General features: G+C 38.2%; 1 protein-coding gene across 1 annotated transcript; it reads left to right on the plus strand.

Annotated features, from left to right (window-relative positions):
* Window positions 1-3,541: 3,541 nt before the first annotated feature.
* SAG (S-antigen visual arrestin) lies at window positions 3,542-22,381 on the plus strand (the record flags this gene model as incomplete). Its single annotated transcript, XM_081328554.1, is given in 15 exon segments — window positions 3,542-3,669; window positions 5,609-5,669; window positions 5,748-5,792; window positions 9,166-9,359; window positions 10,410-10,469; window positions 11,389-11,456; window positions 11,971-12,106; window positions 12,264-12,348; window positions 15,692-15,764; window positions 16,387-16,524; window positions 16,959-17,036; window positions 19,013-19,077; window positions 21,206-21,219; window position 21,223; window positions 22,293-22,381. Coding segments are annotated over 15 exon segments (1,215 nt in total). The 5' UTR covers window positions 3,542-3,561.
* Window positions 22,382-23,660: the final 1,279 nt, after the last annotated feature.

Consider the following 23,660-nt stretch of genomic DNA (forward strand, 5'->3'; position numbering starts at 1 on the left):
ACACCAGTCTGTCGGGATGGACTTTGTTATAATTGGACAACTGGATGTTTAAAATCCTATTCGTAGAAAAAATGTAGGATTTTTCAACTAGAGAAGTGATTTCTATGCAAGTCTGAAGAACGTGCACAAAAGGATATATTGTGTTACACAAGCATAATGAACAGTGCTTTAGCTCCTTAATAGACTAGGATGAGTCTCAGCCCTAATAAGGACAAGATGAGGAAGAGGTTTAAAATAAAGCTGCTTTCAATAACCTCATTAAATCTTCTGCGTTGCCTTTGTACTTTATGAAATTGGAAATGTTGACACTGAGAAATTTAGGACCCTTATAATACCTAGCACAAGCTGATAATCCACATAAAATATTTTGGCCTTGGGTTCAATGATGGAAACTTGGCTCCGCCTAAGCACCAAATCTGATTTTCAGTGCACCTACAAATTGCCAGCCTAGGTTCTAAAAGAAGTAATACTTCATCTGCAGCAGCAAGATCAAGCTTTTCCCCCTGTTTGGGTGATAAAAAATTGTTATTTGGAATAGATTCTTATTTTACAGCTTCTGAAACTTTCTTTTTTCTGGAATTGCTGGGGAATTTGGAACATTTACAGGTACATTTCTTTTTTCTTGCAGATTTGGCCACTTAAAGACTGCAGCCCTAGGCACCTTATGTATCACTATGACTTGTTGAATGAAGAGAAACATAATTCCTAAGAGAATGTGCATATGGTTACTCTATACCTTTCTCATTCCTACTTTATCCAGTGCATCAATCTTAATGCTAAGCATATAGAATGGAACATATTTCAGAATTGCACAAGAAATCTTATCATTTATTCAACAATATTGCTTCCACCTTGGGAAAATGAGAGCTAACATGTCATTCTAACTGCAGAAAGCATTTTGAAAATGCATTGATGGTTAATCCTTGATCTGTATTCTCAAGACTAAGGTGAACAGCAGGAATCCATTTTTATCAGCATAACAATGAACTGAATTGTACGTAGTCATGGGAAAATAATATTAATAATTGAAAAATAAATTTTGGTAATAGCTTCTACACTATAGGAAAAAGGTGAGATAAGTTGTTTTTTTAAACAACCTAAAACAGTAAAGTATGGTAACAGTGTATTATTACTTTATCCATATATAATTGGCTATTATTGAAATACAGTGTGATGAAAATTGTTGCTTTGAGTTTTGTATTTCTCATATAGAACTTTTTGTAAGGTAAGGGAAATAAGCAGAAATAGGGGATGCTACACAACTACCTAGCCTGCAGTAAATCCCCAAATATATAATTTAAATCATTATGATTTGGTTTGAAGTGAAGTAATTTAGAAATGAAAATATATATTGTCTCATATAGGACTGCATCTGAATTAATTGGAGTTTGACAGGGCAAATCAAACGGACACCAACTTTTAAACAGAAAAGACACTGAGGAGAAATTTCGTGGTTCTTTGATTTTTTCCCCCCCCTAACAATTGTTTGAAAAATTGTGGCAAGCGTATAGTTTGATCTAAAGATTAAGGCACCAGACTAGAAGGAGGGGGACTGTGAATTCTTGTTCTGTCTTTCTCTCAGCCCAACTCACCTCACAGGGTTGTTGTTGTGGGGAAAATAGAAGGCAGAAGTTGTGTTGGATATGCTCGATGCTTTGAGTTATTTGCAAAAAAGTAAAGCTGGGATACAAATAAATAAAAAATAAATTGGGAATCTTTCTAGGAGGAACTGAACTGGGATACTGTTTATTAGCTATGTCCTGCTTATGTATTAGTAAAAGAAATGACAGTTATAACATGTTGCAAGACTCCAATGGCTTCTCCTTATGGAGAAAGCTAAAACATTATAATGACCTTTGTAAACACTTTGCATTGGAAAAAAAAGATTAAAGAATTGCAAATCAATATACAGGTAGTCCTCAATTTACAACCATTCATTTAGTTACTATGGCATTGAAAAAAGTGATTTATGAGTGTTTTTCACACGAGCATCCCCATGGTCACATGATCAAAATTCGATGCTTGGCAACTGTATTTATGTATTTATGACAGTTGCACTATCCCAGGATCATGTGATCAACATTTTGTAACCTTCCCAGCCAGCTTCTGACAAGCAAAGTCAATGGAAGAAGCCTGATTTGTTTAATGAACTCATGATTCACTGCAGTGATTCACTTAACAACTGTGGCATAAAACATCATAAAATGGGGCAAAACTCACATAACAACTGCCTTGCTCAGCTATGGAAATTTTGGGCTCAATTGTGATCATAAGTAGAGTATTAAATAACTATGGAATCTTCACAGTATATGACATAGTTTATTTATATTGATATCAAGAACACAATTTTCTGAAAGTAAAAATGGAAGGAACAGAAAGGAAGTGTTTATGTACCAGGTTCTTCCTGACAGCTCTTCCTCATTCTGTTGCTTTTCAAATACAATTTTTTTATTTATTATTTATTAAATTTGTTTGCTATCCATCTTGCCACAAAGCAACTTTGGGCAGCTTACAATATAAACACAATTTTATATATGTATGTGTATGTGTGTAAAATTAGATTAAAATTGAAATAAAATACCAGTTGTTAAGTCGTGGGCTCTGGTGAGCAGGAATGATGACACGAAGCTGAGTACAGTAAAACTCATTTTTTATTCTTGCTGGAACTGTACTGGGGCTTGGGCCACAACCAGCCACAATATATAGCCTAGCCCCTAGGTGGCAGCCAATAGGTTGCCACCTGGGGCTGACCAATTGCAGGACCGGAGACGGCCTGTCTGGGTTGCTGGAGAGCCCTTAGCTCCTTCAGCAACGCACGTGGTGTAACACCACAAGCCCAATACATAACAACAGTTATTACTAAAGATGGAGAAGGAGGGAATGAAACATATGGGGCGGTGGAAAGGAGGTGGGAATTGCTATTGATCAACTACCTCCACTATGATATTCCCCCACTGGGGCCCCAAACCACCTGGCAGAGCCAGGTCTTCAGGCTCTTGCAGAAAGTCAAGAGGGTGGGAGCCAATATCACCCTAGGGGGTGAGATGTTCTGAAGGGTAGGGGTCTCATCAGAGTTCCAGCTGGAATTCCTTGACTGACAAGATCCACGGAAATGAACAATTCTGAAAGAAAATAGTTAAAGTCCAGACCTTTAGAGCAGCGGTCCCCAACCTTTTGGGCTCCAGGGACCGGTTCCGTGGGGAGAGGCTTTTCCGTGGACTGGAGGGTGTGTGTGGTTTCTCATGCTGCCTGCATCCCGCACATGTGCAGATGGAGCTTTGCTTGTTTATGCAGCCGAGTTTCTGGCATGCCGTGGACTGGTGCCAGTCCACGGATCAGGGGTTGGGGACCCCTGCTTTAGAGAGGTAATACAATGGGCAACTTCCTAAATCTGGGATTAGTAGGTTATTGTATGATGCCTCAGACAATATTATTTAAAATATTTAAATTCAAATTCATTGTTTGTAGATCTTACAGTTTGACGATTCATTAACTGGTGCTGGTCTAAATTTTTTTTGATGTAGGACCATTTGATCCTTACCAGGTGACATAAGTTGAAAGATGAACTGCACTGATGCTTCAAGGCATCATTCAGTTTCTGACATCTTGAAGCATGTCAGACCCACTAAAAAGCATGTTATCTACAGGAAGATATCACATGATAAAGCTGTAAGTATTAAGCATTAAATTATGATGTAGCTGTAAGAATGTGAGACTGAAACCAGAAAAGGTCTTGATATCTACTTGCCTCTTTAAAGATCAAACTGTAGTGATAATAAGGACATACTGTATCTGCATTGCATTATTAAGCTGCTCAGGCAGTTTAAGTCCAAACCAGTTTTTTTAAAAAACCTGTCCAGACTGTTTGTCAATATCCTGAAAAGGATTCAGTGTGCACTATAGCTACTGTGTCCTCCCACTAAATAATTTTCCTGCAGTGTTCTCTGAGCTACATTCATTTCCCTTACCTCCCTATTTTTCCTGGCATATATTTTTTTTAAAAAAAGTAACTCCTGTACCCCAAGTGACTGAAGAAAAAAATAAAATGGTGTGCCATGATTTAATTTTTTAAAGTCCAAGGAAAAATAAGGTCAGAGAAAGAAAAATAATAATGAAGAATAATTAAGATTTAAATGGAATAATCAGCATCTTAAATACAGCCCAGCATTTTAACACCACACCATTAATATAACATTATAACAGAAAAAAAAATTCTTGAAGAAATATTTTTGAAATGATGTGAGGAGACAATCTTTCTTTTGCAAAGTAATCAGTGAACTTCTTCAGTCAGGTAATGAAATAAAATGCAGCAGTCCAAACTGACAGGACAACACGAAATCGTATAACAGCAAATAATATTTTACAGCAGTGTTTCTCAGCCTCAGAACTGTATAGATTGTATAGATTTGAACTCCCAGACTTTCCCACCGCCCCCACCCAGTATGGGAAAATTGTGGAAATTGAAATCCACACCTTAAAATTGCTGAAGCTGAGAAACACTCTTTTAAATTGCAGTAGAAAGTAAGTAGCATGCTGGCTGGCAAATTCCTAGAACTGAAATTTACACATCTTAAAATTATAAAGTTTGAAAACACTGAGTAGATGTAGAAGGGAGCTATTATCATAACAATTGGAGTCAATTAAAGCTTGTTAGTAGGAATACAGGCATAGGCTATCTATCCTCATCTCAGTTTTGTCCAGGAAGAGAAATATTAAACTTTCCCATAATGTTGTAGTTGCAGTGACTATCAACAGCAATTCTGAAATGTATTGATACCTTAATATAATAAATATTAATTTAATCTCCCATGCAGCTTGGCCCCAAGTAAAAAGTAAAATGAGCCTTGGTGGAGCAGTGGGCTAATGCCTCCTTAAGTAACACCAGCTGCCTGCAATTAGTGCAGGTTCGAGTCCCACCAGGCTCAAGGTTGATTCCGAGGTAGGTAAAATGAGGACCCAGATTGTTGGGGGCAATTAAGCTGACTTTGTAATAATGCCGCTTGGGGTGTGTGTGAAAGCCCTAATAAGCAGGCATATACATAGAATGAAGGCTACTGCTAAGCTTGTAAGCCACCCTGAGTCTTCGGAGAAGGGCGGGATATAAATGGAATTAAAATAAAAAAATAAAAAAAAATAAAAATGTGTTCCAGTCAATCCACTCAAGCTACTTCTTTTGTCTTGTCAAATGCATAATCAAACTCCATTGTGCGTTCTTTGTACTTTAAAGGAAAATACTTCTGATGCAAAAGTAAAACAAATGATTTACAAGATATAACCATTCTGAGCTAGACAAACTCAACTATCAAAATGTTTTTATGTATAGCTGTTTTAAATATAAGAGTTCCCTTCCCTTCCAGTTTCACATCTGGATAACCAAAATTTTATTCAAATCAACTGGCAACTTATTAAGGAGTCTTCTTCAACTGGTTAAGTTACTATTTTGATTCACACAATTAGCCATACTGAGTTTGTAGAGCAAACTCCCACTATAAATGTATCAAATAAAGAAAGACCATTTTTACTTTTTCTTTTATACCAACAGCAATGGTATAGCATCCTTAAACTGATTTATTAAACTGTGGTTTTGTTCAATCATTCCATCCTTTAGGTTACAATCTACTTAGGAAAGCGAGATTTCATTGATCATGTGGAATATGTGGAACCTGTGGGTGAGTCCAAGTTGCAAGTTTCTACTTCGATCTTTTTAGTAATTTGAGTGGTTTATTATTATCTCTTCTTCAATGTAGATGGTGTTGTATTGGTGGATCCTGATATTGTGAAGGAGAAAAAAGGTCAGAACACTTAATCACTTCTTAAAGTGCTTAAAGTATTATTAATATGATTTAAAATTAGAATGACTTTGGATTTGTGTCAATTGACTGTCAGCCGAAGCTGATGATGACTTGTATTTCTGAAGGTGCATAAGAAATATGCTATGACAAATATGTATGACCATTCTAGCCTCAAATGTTATTTTAATCAATCATTTGTTAGACAGTAAATAAATTAGATTTCCTCTTACCAAACATCAGACCGCCCCTAGTTGGCAGTGAAGAGTTAGAACATGTTTGTAAACTCTATGCTGTCATCTAATGTTCATCCGGAATTTACCCACAAATCTGGAAGTTTCATATTACTGATAATGATAATAAGACTGCCAGAGTTATCCATTTTGTTCCAATATTGTAGTTTATAACATTTATTGTCAGCATTATCAGCGAACCAGACAACTATGGCTGATACAGCAATTTTTTATTCATTTATCATGATTTAACTTAATATACCGTGTTTCCCCGAAATAAGACCAGGTCTTTTTTTTTTTTTTTGGCCTCCAAAAGAGGTCTTATTTTCGGGGCTGTCTTTTCCACGGTCTCACCTCACAGCGGCGACACCAAGCCCAGCCAGCCCACTTCTTCTGCGGTCAAAGGAAATGCAGCTGAGAATGGAGCTCTGAATTATTATTATTATTATTATTATTATTATTATTATTATTATTATTATTAATTTTATTTGTATACCGCCCTTCTCCCGAAGGACCCAGGGCGGTGAACAGGGCAATAAATAGTAAAATACAGAATACAAAAATTAAGAATGGATTAAACAAGTGCCCAATACTACAGAACAATAAGTTAAAATACATTTAAAACATTAAAACAATAATAAAATCCAAACCCATCAGGCCAGGCCAGCTTGTTCAAACAAGTAGGTCTTTAGATCCCGTCGGAAGGAGCGAAGGTCGGGCGCCATCCGGAGCTCAACCGGTAAATGGTTCCACAAATCCGGCGCACCCACAGAGAAGGACCTCCCCCTGGGGGCCACCAGATGGCATTCTCTGACTGGTGGCACCCTGAGGAGGCCCTCTCTGTGGGAGCGCACTGGGAGGAGGGAAGTTGATGCCGGCAGCAGGTGCTCCCTAAGGTACTCCGGACCCATGCCATGTAGGGCTTTAAAGGTCATTACCAGCACCTTGAATCTCACCCGGAAGACAACTGGCAGCCAATGCAGCTCACAGAGCAAAGGTGTAACATGGGAGTATCGGGAGACTCCCAACACAACTCTCGCGGCTGCATTCTGCACCAGTTGGAGCCTCCAAGTGGTCCTCAAGGGCAGCCCCATGTAGAGAGCGTTGCAGTAGTCTAAACAAGAGGTCACGAGCGCATTAGTGACCGTACACAAGGCATCCCGGTCTAGATAGGGCCTCAACTGGCGCACCAGGCGAACCTGGGCGAAGGCCCCCCTAGTCACAGCTACTATATGATCTTCTAAAGAAAGCTGTGAATCTAGGAGGACTCCCAAGTTGCGAGCCCTATCTACGGGGGGTAATAGCTCACCAACCGATGTGCGCAGCACCCCTGGCCTGCATTTCACCTTCTGGAAAGGCCTCTGCAACTAAGAACCGAGCTACAGATTGAATCTGTAGCTTGGTTATCGGATTGAATCTGTAGCTTGGTTATCATCTGCAGAGGCCTTTGCAGAAGGCCTCTGATGGCAAAATGCAGGCCGGGTGGAATCCAGAGTGCTATTCTCAGCTGCAGAGGCATTTCCTAAAGGCCTCTGATGGCAAAATGCAGGCCAGGGATGCCACAGAAGAAGTGGGCCAGCGAGGCAGGTGTCGATTCATGTGAGGCCTGGTTGCAATGGTAACGGGTGCTGGGCATTTGGGGCAGCTCCACCCCCCCATCCCCCTAGCTTGATTTATAGGTGTGTGCCTCATCCCAAATCTAGGGCTTATTTTTGGGGTAGGGCTTATATTAGGCCCAAGCTATGGCTTATTTTGGGGGTAGGTCTTACTTTCAGGGAAACATGGTATAAAATAGGTCAATATTTAATAAAGTGATTTAAATGACAATAGTGATAGATGCTAGCTAGATAGATCCTAATTAAATCAAATACAGCCACTAAACCCTTTCTGCCACTCACTGTCACACTGAGGTAGATGGCCTGCAACTCATTCCAGCTTCTAACTACCTATGTTTCCCCGAAAATAACACCTGGTCTTATATTTTTTTTAGCTCCAAAACTGGCACTAGGTCTTATTTTGGAAGGATGTCTTACCCCACGCCCTGACACCTGTTGTGCCGCTGCCCGATGTCTTCTGAGGCCACTTGTGGCAGGAGGCCATGTGCATAGTGCATCAGTGCCGCCACTCATAGCAGGACACGATGTGGTACATTGTGCTGTGGAATGCCCGACCAGTGTACCGGCATGACGTGTACGTGGTATCCTGCTGCAAGCAGTAGCACTTGCGTAATGTGTCACATGGTCTCCTGCCATGAGCAGTGGCACCAACGCAACATGCCATGGGGCCTCCTGCCATGAGCAGCAGCACCGGTGCAATGTGTCACATGGCCTCCTGCCACGACTGACCACCAGCAACCACACGTAGGGGGCCAGCAGCCACGCAGCCTCCTACTGGATGGGGCTGCTACTGGTGGTGCCACCATTGTGAGGCAAGACAGGTGTCGGGACTTGGGGAGCTACAGGGACCCTGAGGTAAGCGGGGTGCGTGGGGCAGCTCCACCCTCCACCCCCAACCTAATTTGATTTTTACACTTGCGCCTCGCCCCACCTCATACAACCAGATGATGGGACAGAGTGGGCAGATTCTTAACTAGGACTTGTGTTTTGGGTAGGGTTTAGATTAGGCACACATAGCTAGGGCGTATTTTAGGGATAGGTCTTATTTTGTGGAAAACACAGACAGTTTTCACAATGGACACACTTATATACAATTATGTTGTTTTCTTGTTGATAAGACCAACTGGTCAATTCATCTTTTATTTGGCATAAAATAGCAGCTACCCTCTGTGGTTGCAAACAAGGGCCTTTCAAAGCTTTTCTGGAGATATTATCTAGCAAAGTATAAGCTCTATCACTGAGCTGCTAATTACAAATTATATCCTTTCTTCTCCCTTGCCTTTTCCTCATCCTGAGGTTTGGCTTAAGAAAAAGCAACCAGAAACTGCAGCCAGAAAATGAAACTGACTTTTTCTAACCAGCTTTTGTTGATATGGGCAAACACAGTCTAGTTTTTCTTACTGAAAGGACTTAGCTTGGAAATTGTTATTTTAAACTGATGAGTAGAGACTTTTCTACACAACTAATGTTGTTTATAGATGATTTCAACATTCGGTATTCATAATACTTTCTGTATGCTTTTTCTAGTATATGTGACACTCACATGTGCCTTTCGATATGGGCAAGAAGATATTGACATAATAGGTCTGACTTTTAGAAAGGATCTTTACTTTCACAGAGTACAGATTTATCCATCACTAGACAAACCAGGACCCCTCACTACTTTGCAGGAAAGCCTGATAAATAAACTGGGGAAAAATGCATACCCCTTTGTGTTAACTGTGAGTACTCTGTATCATTATTCATTTTTGGTTCATTTCCCAATTTGCAATTATTATATGGGTGCTTAGAGGATTTCTGTGTATATTTATTTATTTATTATTTATTTATTAGATTTCTATACCGCCCTATTCCCGAAGGACTCAGGGCGATTTACAGGGCAAAGTTAAAAACAGTTAAAACAGTACAAAAGTTAAAATACAGTTAAAATTAAAATAGAATTAAATAACAGCTCAAATTTAAAATTTAATTTTAAAACCCCTCAGTCCAGGCCAGCTAAATCAAACAACCAGGTTTTTAGGTCCCGTTGAAACGAACGAAGGTCGGGGGCGGTCCGGAGTTCCACAGGCAGGTCGTTCCACAGGGCAGGTGCGCCCACAGAGAACACCCTCCCCCTAGGGATAACCCGCCGGCACTCACTGACCGGCGGCACCCTAAGGAGGCCCTCCCTGTGGGAGCGCACAGGACTGATGCTGGCAGATATGCAACCTAGGTTCAGAGATATCTATTCATCCCTAATTTAAAAAGTAATTTCTTCCCATAGCAGCCTTCCCTGGCCTGATGCCTTCCAAATGAGTTGAACCATTCTTCCTATTATATCCCAGCAAGTATTGGGGAAGGCTATCCATTATATGTCTAATAATACTGAGCTATTGCAAATAAAAGTATAATTTTATGTTTCAATTGAACACCACTTAGAATTGCTCTGTGACTGAGATTAGTAGTTTCCAAATATTTAAGAATAACACCTGAGTTTAAGAGCACCTAGATTTTTAAGCAGCTTTTCAAAAAACAGAACATTGAAGGGTGTTTCTTGATTTATAGTGTCACCCAGGTCTCATTCAAGCAAAGTAAAACTTGTCTTCATTAGTGATCTATCACCACAGTGATGTCTGGCTGATGATAAATCCCATTTTTGGAAAGTTATATGAAGGGGAGTTGTCCTCCTCCTCCTCCTCCTCCTCCTGCTCCATCTTATCTAGCACTGCTGTGGCAGTGAAAGCCATTGCAATCAGAATGCTTTACGTGCTTTATTTTTTGTTCCCTTACAGTTTCCAGACTATCTGCCTTGCTCAGTGTGTCTGCAGCCAGCTCCCCATGAAGTTGAAAAGGTGAGAACAGAGGGCACGCATTGCATTATTTTGTATTAACAAACTACCGGTAAGTAAGATGTGGTCATATGGAATAAAATACAAAGAGCAAGAGGTGCTTTTAAATACACAGCTCTTTGTGCTGCTATTCAAAAGACATTGCATTAGTTTCATCTTTTCATCCTTAAAGGGTTTTTGATGTTAAGAAAAAGATCCAGATAATTACTAGGGAAAAATGGGAGTGACAATGTCTAACTCTTATCTCAGCCCTCTGTAAATCTCCAAGAATTATTACGCAATACAAACCTCTACAAAAAAATATCTGAAAGATCAGCCTTCCTTAAAAATTCTGCTGTGTTTTCAGACCTAAAGGAAAATATCTAATATTTAAGCCATCATACAAAGCTTCAATTATCTTATTTCTGACTGAAAAGTTTTCAAATCTTTTCAAAGGGGAAGGCATAGGTTTGGTTTGGGCTCAAACGAACACCAGTATTTATTAAAATAGTTCAAAACCATAGAAATAAATAATATTGCTGTGAGTGAGCAAATATGTTTGTATGTATGAGAGAACTATGCCTTTCCTTGTTCTTCTGAACAATGATAGTGGAATAAAATAAGAAAATAATCCTCAAATAGTTTTTCCCAACTGTATCACAGACTGATAAGGTTTGCATGGAAAGTAGTGGACTGCCATCAAAAGTTTTTTGGGTTTTTTAAAACAAAAAATAGAATTAGAAAAATAACATGCATACATAGATACATACATATATACATACATATATACAAGAAAACATTAAGAATGAGTTTTATGTTGAAATTTTGGATGGGCAGATTTTGAATTTCAAAAGGTGAGTTCTTTCATACATTCTTTCATACAATGTTCTTTAATACATTCAGCAACAAGAATTTCAACTGCTTTCCCTCCTTTTCCTTATAGTCCTGCGGAGTGGACTTTGAGGTCAAAGCTTTCTCTACAGAGGATCCAGAAGAAAAGATTCTCAAGAGGTAATATCTTGTTTCTTTGAAAAATTTTTTGACTGAAACTGGAAAAGTTGAGAAACATAGAAAAGATAAATCTTATTTTATATTCAACTATCAGAATCAGGAGATGAATATAAAAAAAGATGAAACATGTCATTTCTAAAAAAGGAAACATACTGGTTAAAATGCCTTGTTCTAGCCCCCTTATTATTTAATTTACTCTTTTCTATACATTTTCCATCTTAACTTCTTTATTGTACAGTATAAGATACAGCCTTCAAAATGTATGAGCAAAAAGGAAGTCAATATGCCCCATTTCCTGCTGAACAGAAAGATCAGCAACATTGCTGTTACTTCACACACAACTCAGAGTGTGCTGTCCTATAACTAGGGATCCTACAACAATAGCTGTCAATCAGTGCTGGTACTCAGATGCCGTCTTCTTTATCTTTTGGGGTTTTGTGGCTTCCATAATTACTAACAATGGTCTAGAGTTTAATTACCCATGTTTTGAATTAAACCCAATTTCTAACCTTAGATATTCTGTACGCCTGCTTATACGCAAAGTCCAGTATGCTCCAGAAGTAGCAGGACCCCAGCCTCACGCAGAGACCACCTGGCAGTTTTTCCTGTCCAAGAAGCCATTGCACTTGAAAGCTTGCCTCAGCAAAGAGGTGAAGTGTTCTTGACTTACTAATATGATAAATTAGTAAATTCAAGAGATATAGGCAAGACACAATCATTTTGTTTCTGACTATGCTACTTCACAAAACTGGATGTAGACAACACTGTGCAATGAACTTTTTTGCTAAACTAATCCAATTCTTCCAGGTGTTTTATCATGGTGAACCAATCCCTGTTACAGTGACAGTGATCAATGATACAGAAAAAACAGTTAAGAAGATCAGCGTGTCAGGTATAATACTCATTTTGACAAACATGTTAGATGTAGGCCCTCTTGTTTTTTTTCCTGGTCTGTTAGATTGCAATTAACATTCTGTACCCATCTTTATTATTGGCTTCATAAAGCACCGTGATTGAAAGAGTTATAATAACCACATGTTATCCATATAAATAATTTCTATAATGGACAGTAAGAGTTATCCTGAGAAACAGGAGGAAGAGTTGCAACCAAAGTCTGCAGCAGAAATATAATTTGAGAAAGCATCTCAGACTTGATCCTCCCTCATTCTCTCGAGGATTCTGTTAGTGTATTATAAAAGTGTTAGCATTTATAACTTTGGTTTCCTATTCTGATATTTCCATTGTATTTAAAAAGATAAAAAATTCCCCTGAGTTGAGCCCAACTCTGTAGAGTATTTAGTAATAATATGAAAATAGTTTCTCTCTGCCTCCATCCTGGTGAAGATGACCTGGGTTTTCCTGGTGATTTCTTATCCTGATTTTTTTTAAAGATCAGCCAGTGTCATCTAAATGCTAGATGTTATGCCCATTCTGCAAAGCAAAATGATGATGATGATGATGATGATGATGATGATGATAATAATAATAATAATAATAATAATAATAATAATAATAATAATAATAATGATGATGAGGATGAGGATGATGATGATGATGAGGATGAGGATGATGATGATGATAATGATAATAATAACAATGGAAGGACCTTGGAGGTCATCTAGTCCAATCCCTGCTCAGGCAGGAAACCCTATACCATTTCAGACAAATGGCTGTCCAATCTCTTCTTAAAGACTTCCAGTGTTGGAACATTCACAGCTTCTGGAGGCAGGTTGTTCCACTGATTAATTGTTCTAACTGTCAGGAAGTTTCTCCTTAGTTCTAGGTTGCTTCTCTCTTTGGTTAGTTTCCATCCATTGCTTCTAGTCCTGCCTTCAGATGCTTTAGAGAATAGCTTGACTCCCTCTTCTTTGTGGCAACCCCTGAGATATTGGAACACTGCTATCATGTCACCCCTTGTCCTCCTCTTCATTAAACTAGACATACCCAATTCTAACAACGGTTCCTTGTATGTTTTAGCCTCCAGTCCCCTCCAATCCCCTGATCATCTTTGTTGATCTTCTCTGTACTCTTTCTAGAGTCTCAACATCTTTTTTACATCGTGGTGACCAAAACTGGATGCAGTATTCCAAGTGTGACCTTACCAAGCCATTGTAAAGTGGTATTAACACTTCATGTGATCTTGATTCTATCCCTTTATTAATGCAGTCTAGCACTGTGTTGGCTTTTTTAGCAGCTGCAGCACACTGCTGGCTCATATTTAAGTGATTGTCCACTAGGACTCCAAGATCGCTCTCACAGTTACTACTATTGAGCAAGGTACCTCCTATACTATACCTATGGATTTGGTTTTTCTTGCCTAAATGTAGGACCTAAATTTTTCACCATTGAATTTCATTTTGTTAAATAGCATCCAATGTTCAAGTCTGTCAAGATCCTTCTGTATCTTAAGCCTGTCTTTTGGAATGTTGGCTATTCCTGCCAGCTTGATGTCATCTGCAGATGTGATGAGTTTCCCATCTATCCCATCTATGCCTCTAGGTGTTCGCTGATTCATTGTTTGATTATCTTTTCCAGAATCTTCTCAGGTATTGAGGTCAGGCTGATAGGTCTGTAATTTACTGGATCCATTTTCCCCCTTTTTTGAAGATGGGAACTACATCAGCTCTTTTCCAGTCTTCTGGTAGTTCCCCAGTGCTCCAGGATCTTTGAAAGATATAGTTTAGTGGTTCTGAGATCACATCTGCCAGTTCCTTGAGAACCTTGGGGTGTAATCCATCTGGTCCTGGTGATTTGAACTCGTCTAGGCTGGACAGGTGCTCACTTAACATTTTCTTTCCTATCTTAACTTGTCTTTCTAATCTATTTTTTATGGTACTGTTTTTGATAGATTGAGCTGTTTTTCCCCTTTGTGTACAGACGGATGCAAAATACGAGTTAAATTGTTCTGCTTACTCCCTGTTACTTGTCACCTTATTTCTACTTTCTCCCACTAATGGGCCAATCATTTCCTTAACTTTTTTCTTGTTTTTTACATGTTGAAAGAAGCTTTTTTTGTTATTTTTTTACTTTTGTCACAAGCTTTAGTTCATTTTGAGCCTTAGCTTTCCTCACTTCATCTTTGCAGGCTCAGGCTATTTGCTGATATTCTACCTTAGTTATGTGCCCCTCTTTCCACTTGTTATACTTGTCCTTTTTGTCTTTCAATTTATCAGAGAGTTCTTTATGCAGCCATGCTGGTTTCTTTTGTTATGTTTCTTCTTTGTTGCTATTGTGCTAGACTGGGCTTTTATTATCTCACTTTTCAAAATTTCCCAAGCTTCTTGAGTTGTTTTCCCCTTGAGGATTCTCATCCATGGAATCCTTCCCAAGCTGTCTCTAAGTTTATTGAAATTAGCTCTCTTGAAGTCCAAGACTCTGGTTTGTCTGTGTTCTATTGCTTGTGCTTACATAATGTTGAATTCCAATATTACATGATCACTCCCCCAGAAGGTTCCTGTGGCTTCAAAACCTTCAATGATTTCATCCCTGTTAGTGAGAATTAGGTCCAATATGGCTAATCTCCTAGTTCCCTTCTGTACTTTTTGGGAGACAAAGTTGACTGCTAGGTTTGTCAAGAATCTGTTTGATCTTCCACTTGGTGCAGAGTTTGTCTCCTAGTTGATGTCAGGGTAATTAAAGTCCCCCATTACTATTGTGATGTGTTTCCTACATACCTACATTCTGTAAGAAAGGTGTTTTTGAATCACAAAAAGAAGCAATGGGTACATAATATCATTGATCCTGAATTGTTGTTGTTAGTTGCGAAGTTGTGTCTGACCCATCGCGACCCCATGGACAACGTTCCTCCAGGCCTTCCTGTCCTCTACCATTTTCTGGAGTCCATTTAGGCTCACGCCTACTGCTTCAGTGACTCCATCCAGCCACCTCATTCTCTGTCGTCCCCTTCTTCTATTGCCCTCAATCTTTCCCAGCATTAGGCTCTTCTCCAGTGAGTCCTTCCTTCTCATCAGGTGGCCAAAGTATTTGAGTTTCAACTTCAGGATCTGGCCTTCTAAAGAGCAGTCAGGGTTGATCTCCTCTAGGACTGACCGGTTTGATCACCTTGCAGTCCAAGGGACTCGCAGGAGTCTTCTCCAGCACCATAGTTCAAAGGCCTCAATTCTTGGGCGCTCTGATCCTGAATAACTATCCTTATTCAGGCAATGCTTAAAAATATCCCAGATCCCATTTTTCTTTCTATTATTTGATAATTTGCTTTTTCATTTCCTCTTCAGTGGAACAAGTTGCCAATGTGATATTATACTCCAGTGACTTCTATACCAAGACAGTGGCTCTTGAAGAGTCAGAGTAAGTGCATTGTGCTTTAGGCTCCTTTGGTTTGTTGTTATCATTATTGTTTTCTGTTGCACTCTGTTAACTGTTTCACTCTGGAATGTAGAGATTAAAAACCTCATATTAACTGACTTCACATATCTAGGGCTACTATAACTGGGCTGTAAATCCTCAGATGAACAAGGGATAGCAGCCAAGAATACAGAAAGCTCTAACTCTTTGCTGCCATTTCATGGTTATTTGGATTTTTGCAGCCTAGATATGATGGCTCTAACTACATTATCTCTTCCCATGGTTTGTTTTAACCATTATACTGAATAAGCCAAAATGCACTGATTCATACATATATGCTTACATATATAATGCTAAGTTATACATTAGCTACAAAGCAGTGGCTGAATCCATTCATTATACCAAACCAGAGCAGAACGAACTACAAAATGTGTGAATACAGCATTGGATGTGTTTTTTTTTCTGGATCTACTAAGATTTTGTTCCTCAGAATTAAAAGGTCTGCTTTGTCCTCCCTCAACAGTAGCTTTGAAGCTATGTCTGGCTTGGCCAAGATTGGCTGGGAAAGAACAGCCAAAATTCATTCTTCCAGAATAGATCTAAAATTGCATTATTTCTTCTTCAGGGAAAAGGTCCAACCAAACAGCAAGCTTACAAAGACAATAACTGTTCTTCCTTTGTTGGCAAACAATCGAGTGAAGAAAGGCATAGCATTAGATGGGAAACTAAAGGATGAAGACACTAACCTGGCTTCTACTACTATGTAAGTCCAAAATGGAACACTAACTGGAACTGAAGAGGAAGTATAGAAAAACACTTTTGTTTAATTTTGTATTCAGCCATTTTCCCTTCACCCACTTATTGCATCCTTCAAATATTTTAGTATTTTAACTGTCAGAATTTCCTGTTAATATTTACAATGTGAGTAGTTTTATAGACATATGAATTATAAATAAATTTTTATTTCAAATCCAAAAGCAGCACAGTGGTAAATGCAGTAAATGCAACTGTAGATGGATCTAATATACTTAAGTGAACTAAGCCTGGATCTTTCCAGAATGAGTTCTTAAAAATGTAGAAATATTAACATGGAATATGAGAATATGTTATCCTAATTGAGACAGCTATACTAAGGAAGTATAGTATTTTTTAGCAAATGTGCAATGACACAATATTTTTTTAAAAAAATCCCAACAGTATAAAAGATGGAATAGACCGGACAGTTCTAGGGATCCTGGTTGCTTACAAGATCAAGGTGAAGCTTACTGCCTCAGGGTAAGAGCAATCAGAGTTTGTATGCTATAATTACAAGTGTTTTGGATGTTATTGTCCTTTATGAAATGAAGATAAAAGGGGGAGTTAATGTGTAGTAGATTGCATGAGCAATTTTAAACAGCCTTTTCAAGTTCAATAAATTAGTGGTATTTTGGTACTTGTCGTTAATTGGTTTGGGAACTTAAAATAATGAGTGTACTTAAAATAACGAGTGCCAAACAAACCATGTGACATATCACATGACCCTTTGTTTTTAGCCAAGAACCACTTCATATCTGTCTCTCTTCTTACATCAGAGACCTTCCCAACATGGTTGACTTCCTGTCCATCCTCTGTGGTCGTCCCCCTCTTCCTTTTGCAGTGACCTTCCCAGCATGGCCAACTTCCTGTCCATTCTCCACAGCTGTCTCCCTTTTCCTATCATAGTATGTCAAGACCAAACAAACAATGAGTACTGTAACAACATTTTTGCATCAAAATGTGTTGAGTACCAAATTTGATGAGTTTTGAAGCAATTGAGTACCAAGGTACCAATGTATATCATTCATTGCTCTAAATTTGTCTGGATATTATTATTTAAAGCAAAATGTATTATAAAGCCAGATCAAATAGCTTTAGTATACTTGCATGATTATTTATTAGAAAGAGGTACTACACAAATCTGCAGTTTGTAGAGTGGCACCCAGGTGTGATTGAATTGTGAGTTTAGGTATTTCAAATATGGTGGCCAATACATGGTAGATCAGGTATTGAAGTAAGACCAAAGAGACACAGAATCATCAACATTTAGCAGCTAGATGATTGGGGTTATTCAGTATTTCTTTATAGCCTACTCATAAAAACAAAATTTGGAGATTAAGTGGAAAATGTACTTTGTATGTGTCTTGCCTTGCAAAACAGAGGACAGAATATGCATCTAAATATAACTGAAGAACACCTGAATGGTGGAAATATTGGATTGTTCCAAAAAGCAATTCACCATTGGGGACTGCATATACAGCTTTTAATGGCTGATTAGTTTAGGAATGTGTACCGATAGAAGAGAAAATGTGTAGTTCAGGGTTGAACTGTGGAGTTCTTGATGCTCTTAAGAATATGTGCTATGGAATATTATAAATTTCATTGTTCAGTTAATGTTGTTTATATTTTAGCCTGCTGGGAGATTTCACTTCTAGGTAAATCTTTGAGATTTTCTCTTTGTAAACTTCTCTCCTGAAACATCTATTCAATTTTCATATTTTCTGGAGAATGAAACTTCCTCTCCCTCCCACTGCTAAGTCTCTAAAACCTGTTCTCTGATGGAGTTTTTTTGTTTGAAATATGTCAGAGTTTACTTCCCCCTCCCTGATGTGTAGTGCGTACTCATTTTTAAGTTTGCTATTTCTATTTTTATTTTTTTAAGCTAACTAGTTAACTAGATAACTGACAAGGCATACCATTTAAAAGGCATCTACAAAATGTGAGGCACACTTCCTGACAGATGAGCAAATTTTGCTTATAACTCACCACTGATTTTGATACTGGATTTTGCTATTTGGAATTCCATATCACGATATTTAAAAACTGATATTTCCATATCAGGATATTTAAAAGCAAGCCATTCAGACTTATTGCTAAATTTTATGGGTCACACACCTGGAGTTTTACATAATAATGTTTTTCATTTTTCAGCTTCAGGATGTTATCTTTGATTTAAGAAAAATAAAAAATAGATTCAAAAAGGGCCTATTTCACATATTCTAGGCTACAATTATAACAAATCTAACTTAAAATCTTAGGCAGTTGTGATAGTGGGTAAAAATATAAGTTTGCTTATTTATTTACTTCCAATCTATAGTACTGTAATCCAGTTTACATTTTCAAACACTGGTGAAAAATTAAGAGAAAAGATTTAGGAGTGGTGTCTAAGAAATGATCAGACTTTGCTTTGGAACTGTGGAATCCTGAATCACCTCTCTTTTTTCCTGTTCCCAAAGTGATGTGAGCATTGAGTTGCCCTTCCGACTGATGCACCCCATGCGAGAAGAGCCCAGTACAGCAGGTCGGTAGCATACAAATGGTTTCTTCTTGCCCTTGTTTTATTTTCCTCTTATTGCTAGTGATACTTTGGTGATGTGATAGCCTTCTTGTTCTGTGGAAATTTAGAAGATTTTCCCTTTGAGAAGAAAAAAAATGAAAAAATAGCTAGATGGGCCTGAAAGTGAACAATTTCTTTGGCAACTGGAGGAGAGATCATAGTTAGATTAAACAGAAAAGGACAAGCAAATGTTTATGTTGTACTCTAATTAAAGTTATAGAACTTAAAAATAACATTATTATAAAATTAACCGGCTGCAAGATTTTTTTTTTAAGCAAGCATGCTCTTTCACAGAATCTTCCACAGAAATTACTGAAAAGGCAAACACTATTTGCATTTTTAGCCACACTTCCTTTTGCTTTAACCTTATTATTAGGACATCTCTAAACTAAGCCAAAGAGTGACAGCAACTGCCTGGTGATCTGAGACTTGTTAATGGTCCCCATCTCCAAGACAGAAACATTTTGACTGTGACAGATGGTTGAATGTACTAAGTCCATGCAAAATGTCAGTTTCTGGATGTTTTAAAGACAATTTACTGAGTCAAAAACACACAAAACAATGTACAATGCTTTTTACCTCCTGCCTATCTTTACCTGGCAGTTGATTTGCTCCAAAGAGAGCCTGTTTAAATCAACAGTGATGACTAACTAAAAAGAACTCCATGTTCCGGTAATGTTGACTTCGGGCTGTTACTGTGAGACCATCATGGTAATATATCAGTCACGCAATATGAAACCACCAGGTATCTCTGGGACTCACAGTAAATAGCTAGTGTCTGTCTTTTGTTGTATTGTAACCTCCTTTTCACCCACATTGGCACTTGGATTCTTTAGTTTTTTGTTCTTAACTTCAGATATTTGTGGAAGCATACTTATATAAGCCTTTCTCTCTCTTTTTTCAATATATAATTATGATTACAGAAAAGGAAAGGTAAGAATTATTTCATTAGTTTTCTCTTCCTTTTCTGCTCTCAAGTATTTACATGAAGTTGGGAATGAAGCTAATAAGATTGATTCAATATCCTGAAGAACAGAGCTTTCTGAATTATCTGTGATGAATAGTGGGAACTTAAATTTTTCAGATACAGCAGAGTGAAATTTTAGTTTAGTGGAACTTCCCAAATAACATAATATAACATGACATAAGATAAATTGTGGCCTTCAACAACCAGCATGTATTTGTCACAGTTGCAACATCCCGGGTCATATGATAGCCATTTGCAACCTTCTCAGGCAGCACTGACAAGCAAACTCAGTGGGGGAAGCAGGTGATTCACTTAACAATTGCAACTATGGCTGCAGTTTGCTTAACAAATGTAACAAAAAAGGTCATAAAATTGGGTGTGGATCATTTAACAAGTGCTTTGCTTAGCAACAGAACCTGTGGTCCCAGTTGTGGCCATAAGCCAAGGACAATCTGTAGCTCTATTGCTTCACTGAATAGGATGTCAAAACATCTATGTACTCAACAGTTTCAAAGAGCACCTCAAAGAACCTAGTGCAGGCATGTCAAACCCACAATGTCACGTGACATCACGCAACGTATCAGAACTTTTTCTCCATTGCCGGCAATGGGGTGGGCGCAGTTTCAATGTGATGCATCCAGCCCGTGGGCCGGCAGTTTAACACGCCTGACCTACTGCATAAACCATACACATAAAATTGAACTTATAGCTTGATAACCATTGCCTACAACTTTGGGTAAATTTATTTTGAAAAACTTTAGTTGTTATGTTTCTTTGAATAGACAAACAAGGTTTTGGTCTTTCTGGGCATCCAGGTCAATCCAGGCAAAAGTAGAATCTCTCTCTCTCTCTCTCTCTCTCTCTCTCTCTCTCTCTCTCTCTCTCTCTCTCTCTCTCTCTCTCTCTCTCTCTCTCTCTCTCTCTCTCTCTCTCTCCCTCCCTCTCTCCCTCCCTCCCTCCCTCCCTCCCCCTTTTGCAGAACTTCTCAGTCCATTCTTCTGATGGTAATATGGATGTGCCCACAATTCGACAATCCATTTCCCACTTCCTGGAGTAGACAAATTATACATTTAAACATGGCAAAAGAAAAGAGTGATCTTCAAAGAGTCCTTATCTTTTCCTTAGTGGCCAAGATGACCTAATGTTTGAGGAGTTTGCTCGGCAGCAACTGAAAGATGAAGCCTCTGCAGAAGACATCAAAATGGAGTGTCCAGATACTGAATGAAAGAGGAAAAGGGGACAAAATTAGCAGAGGCAATAACTTATGTATTTGTTAAGAAATAGAATAGTTAAATTGAGTTGATATGTGGCTCTTGTCTTTTTACTTAAACTTGTTGCCTCACTACAGATGTAGAATTCCAGAATGGTTATTTAGCAGTGAGTCCATCCAATTATGGTGAATCTGCCTCTTCTCCAGACAGGTGTTCCACTGTCAAACTGCTCTATTTTTCTAATGTTCACTTTGAAAAGGCTAATTATTTTCTCCTCTCAATCATTTTTTTCTCAAGGATAAATATATCTAGCTTTTCCCATTTATGTTCATAGGACCTAATCTCTAGTTACCTGATCATCTTTGTTGCTCTTCTCTGAGCATGCTCCATATCACAACATTATACTTGAGGCGGGTCTGAAAAAGTGGCACAATTGATTTTCTTGATTTGGAAATTATAGTTTTGTAGATCAGCCAATAATTGTATTTGCTTTTTCTGCAATGGAATTACATATGTTGGACTGTATATGGTTAGCAATCTACTATCATCTTCACAAGTACCGCTACCAATTAAGATATCTCCCTGCCTATATCTTCCAATTATTAAAGAATTTATCCAATAAACAAACGAGATTAAATTAAGGAAGATTTGTTCTTACAAATTTCTCATAAGCACCAGTTTACTTTCAAGGTTTGCTTAATGACCTGTTCTAAAATCTTTCCAGATATTGATAACAAACTGCTTGGTTTGCAATTTGGTGGAATTTCCCATTTGAACACAGAATCAACATTTGCACACATCCAGCCACCTGGCACTTCAACATTTCCCCAGAATTTGTCAAAAATAATACATAAGGGTTTCACACAATATCATTTAGTTCCCCTATCATCTTTGAAAGAAGTTCACTGAGCCCTGGAGATAAAGTAAAAACCATTATATTTAGCTACAGTAGGGTAAGTAGATTCCATTTGGTTATAAAATTATAAACTGTTTTTACATAGCCAGGAAATTTGTAAGCAGTTTTCTTCAATTTTGTGAATTCCAGTTGTATTGGATCTCAACTACTATCATCCCTCTTCCTGCTGAATGAGGGATTATACATAACAGTTGAACTACAGCATTCAAGCAGGAACTGGTTTGAAGGAACATGAATAGGAATCAGCATATCTGTATTGCTGAATTACAATTTTTGTTTATCCTAATCATGCCTTTTACTTGAAAAAGAAAATATAAGGAAAAATTCTAATGCAACTTTATCATTTTATATGCTCATATAAAATTGTAATGTGAATAAGCAACTAGCAGATGTTCTTCGACAAACATGAATATCTGGCAAATATATGTGGCAAGGAAGTCAGGATGGATCAGACTTCCCTGTTGGATGCACACATAATGCAACAGTACATTTTCTGTCAGGTTAAGCAACATTTCTTAACCACTGTCACACATTCTCTATATTACAGCACCAAAGCGTGGATTTTTTTAAAAAATATATTATAGGTTGTTCAAGTGTTTACATCAAAATGTCTGAGCTGATATAGTATAGGAAGAAGGTGAGAAAATTTGGCAGGCTTGTTCTTTTAAGTGGCTGCTGATCAGAAGATGTAGCTGTGGGTTTTGAGCCATCTGGAATTTGGAGATTTTACATTCTTAAGTCTGAGGTCTGCAACTTGGACATTCTCTTGGACTCACAGCTTCTGCTCAAAAAGCAGATTGCTACTTTGGCCAAAAGGGCTTTTACATAAATCTATGTTGGGTACCAACTTTTTAAAACAGGGAGACCCTATACATAGTCATTCATACATTAATTTCCTCCCATTTAGATTATTACAATATATTCTACAGAGGCTGCCTTTAAACAGTATTGAGATACCTCAATTGTTCTGCTACAACCATCTGTCTCCAACTGTTTCTGCCCATACCAACAGATCCAACAGAGTAGGCATCCTTCAGATCCACTCTTTGAGGCACTGTCATCTAGTGGGACTTACCGTAGTATACTCACGATACTCTGTCATGGGACTTGGCTGACCTTCTGTAAGGCCTTAAAGACCTATAAAATTTGGGCTAAGATGTTGGATGAACCTGCATAGTAATATCTGCATTTGTTTGGGGGGATGTCTTTGACTCAGACCACAAAATCACAGTAATGTACTGATTGCTGTTACAGTTATTTATCTGTGCTATTGCTGGTGCATAGATTTGCATAAGAAATGTGCGCTTTTAAAATAATAAAGAAATAAAGCTGATTTGAGAGCGGGGAGAGTGAGAGCTCTGAGTAGCTTGCATGCTTTTGAGTTTAAGGATCAGCATTGACTTGAAACTCACCTCAAAAGTTACAGCTTAAAAGCATGGACATGAGCATAGAT

This window comes from Vipera berus (genome assembly GCF_964194415.1).
Source record: "Vipera berus genome assembly, chromosome: 5".
NCBI lineage: Eukaryota > Metazoa > Chordata > Lepidosauria > Squamata > Viperidae > Vipera > Vipera berus.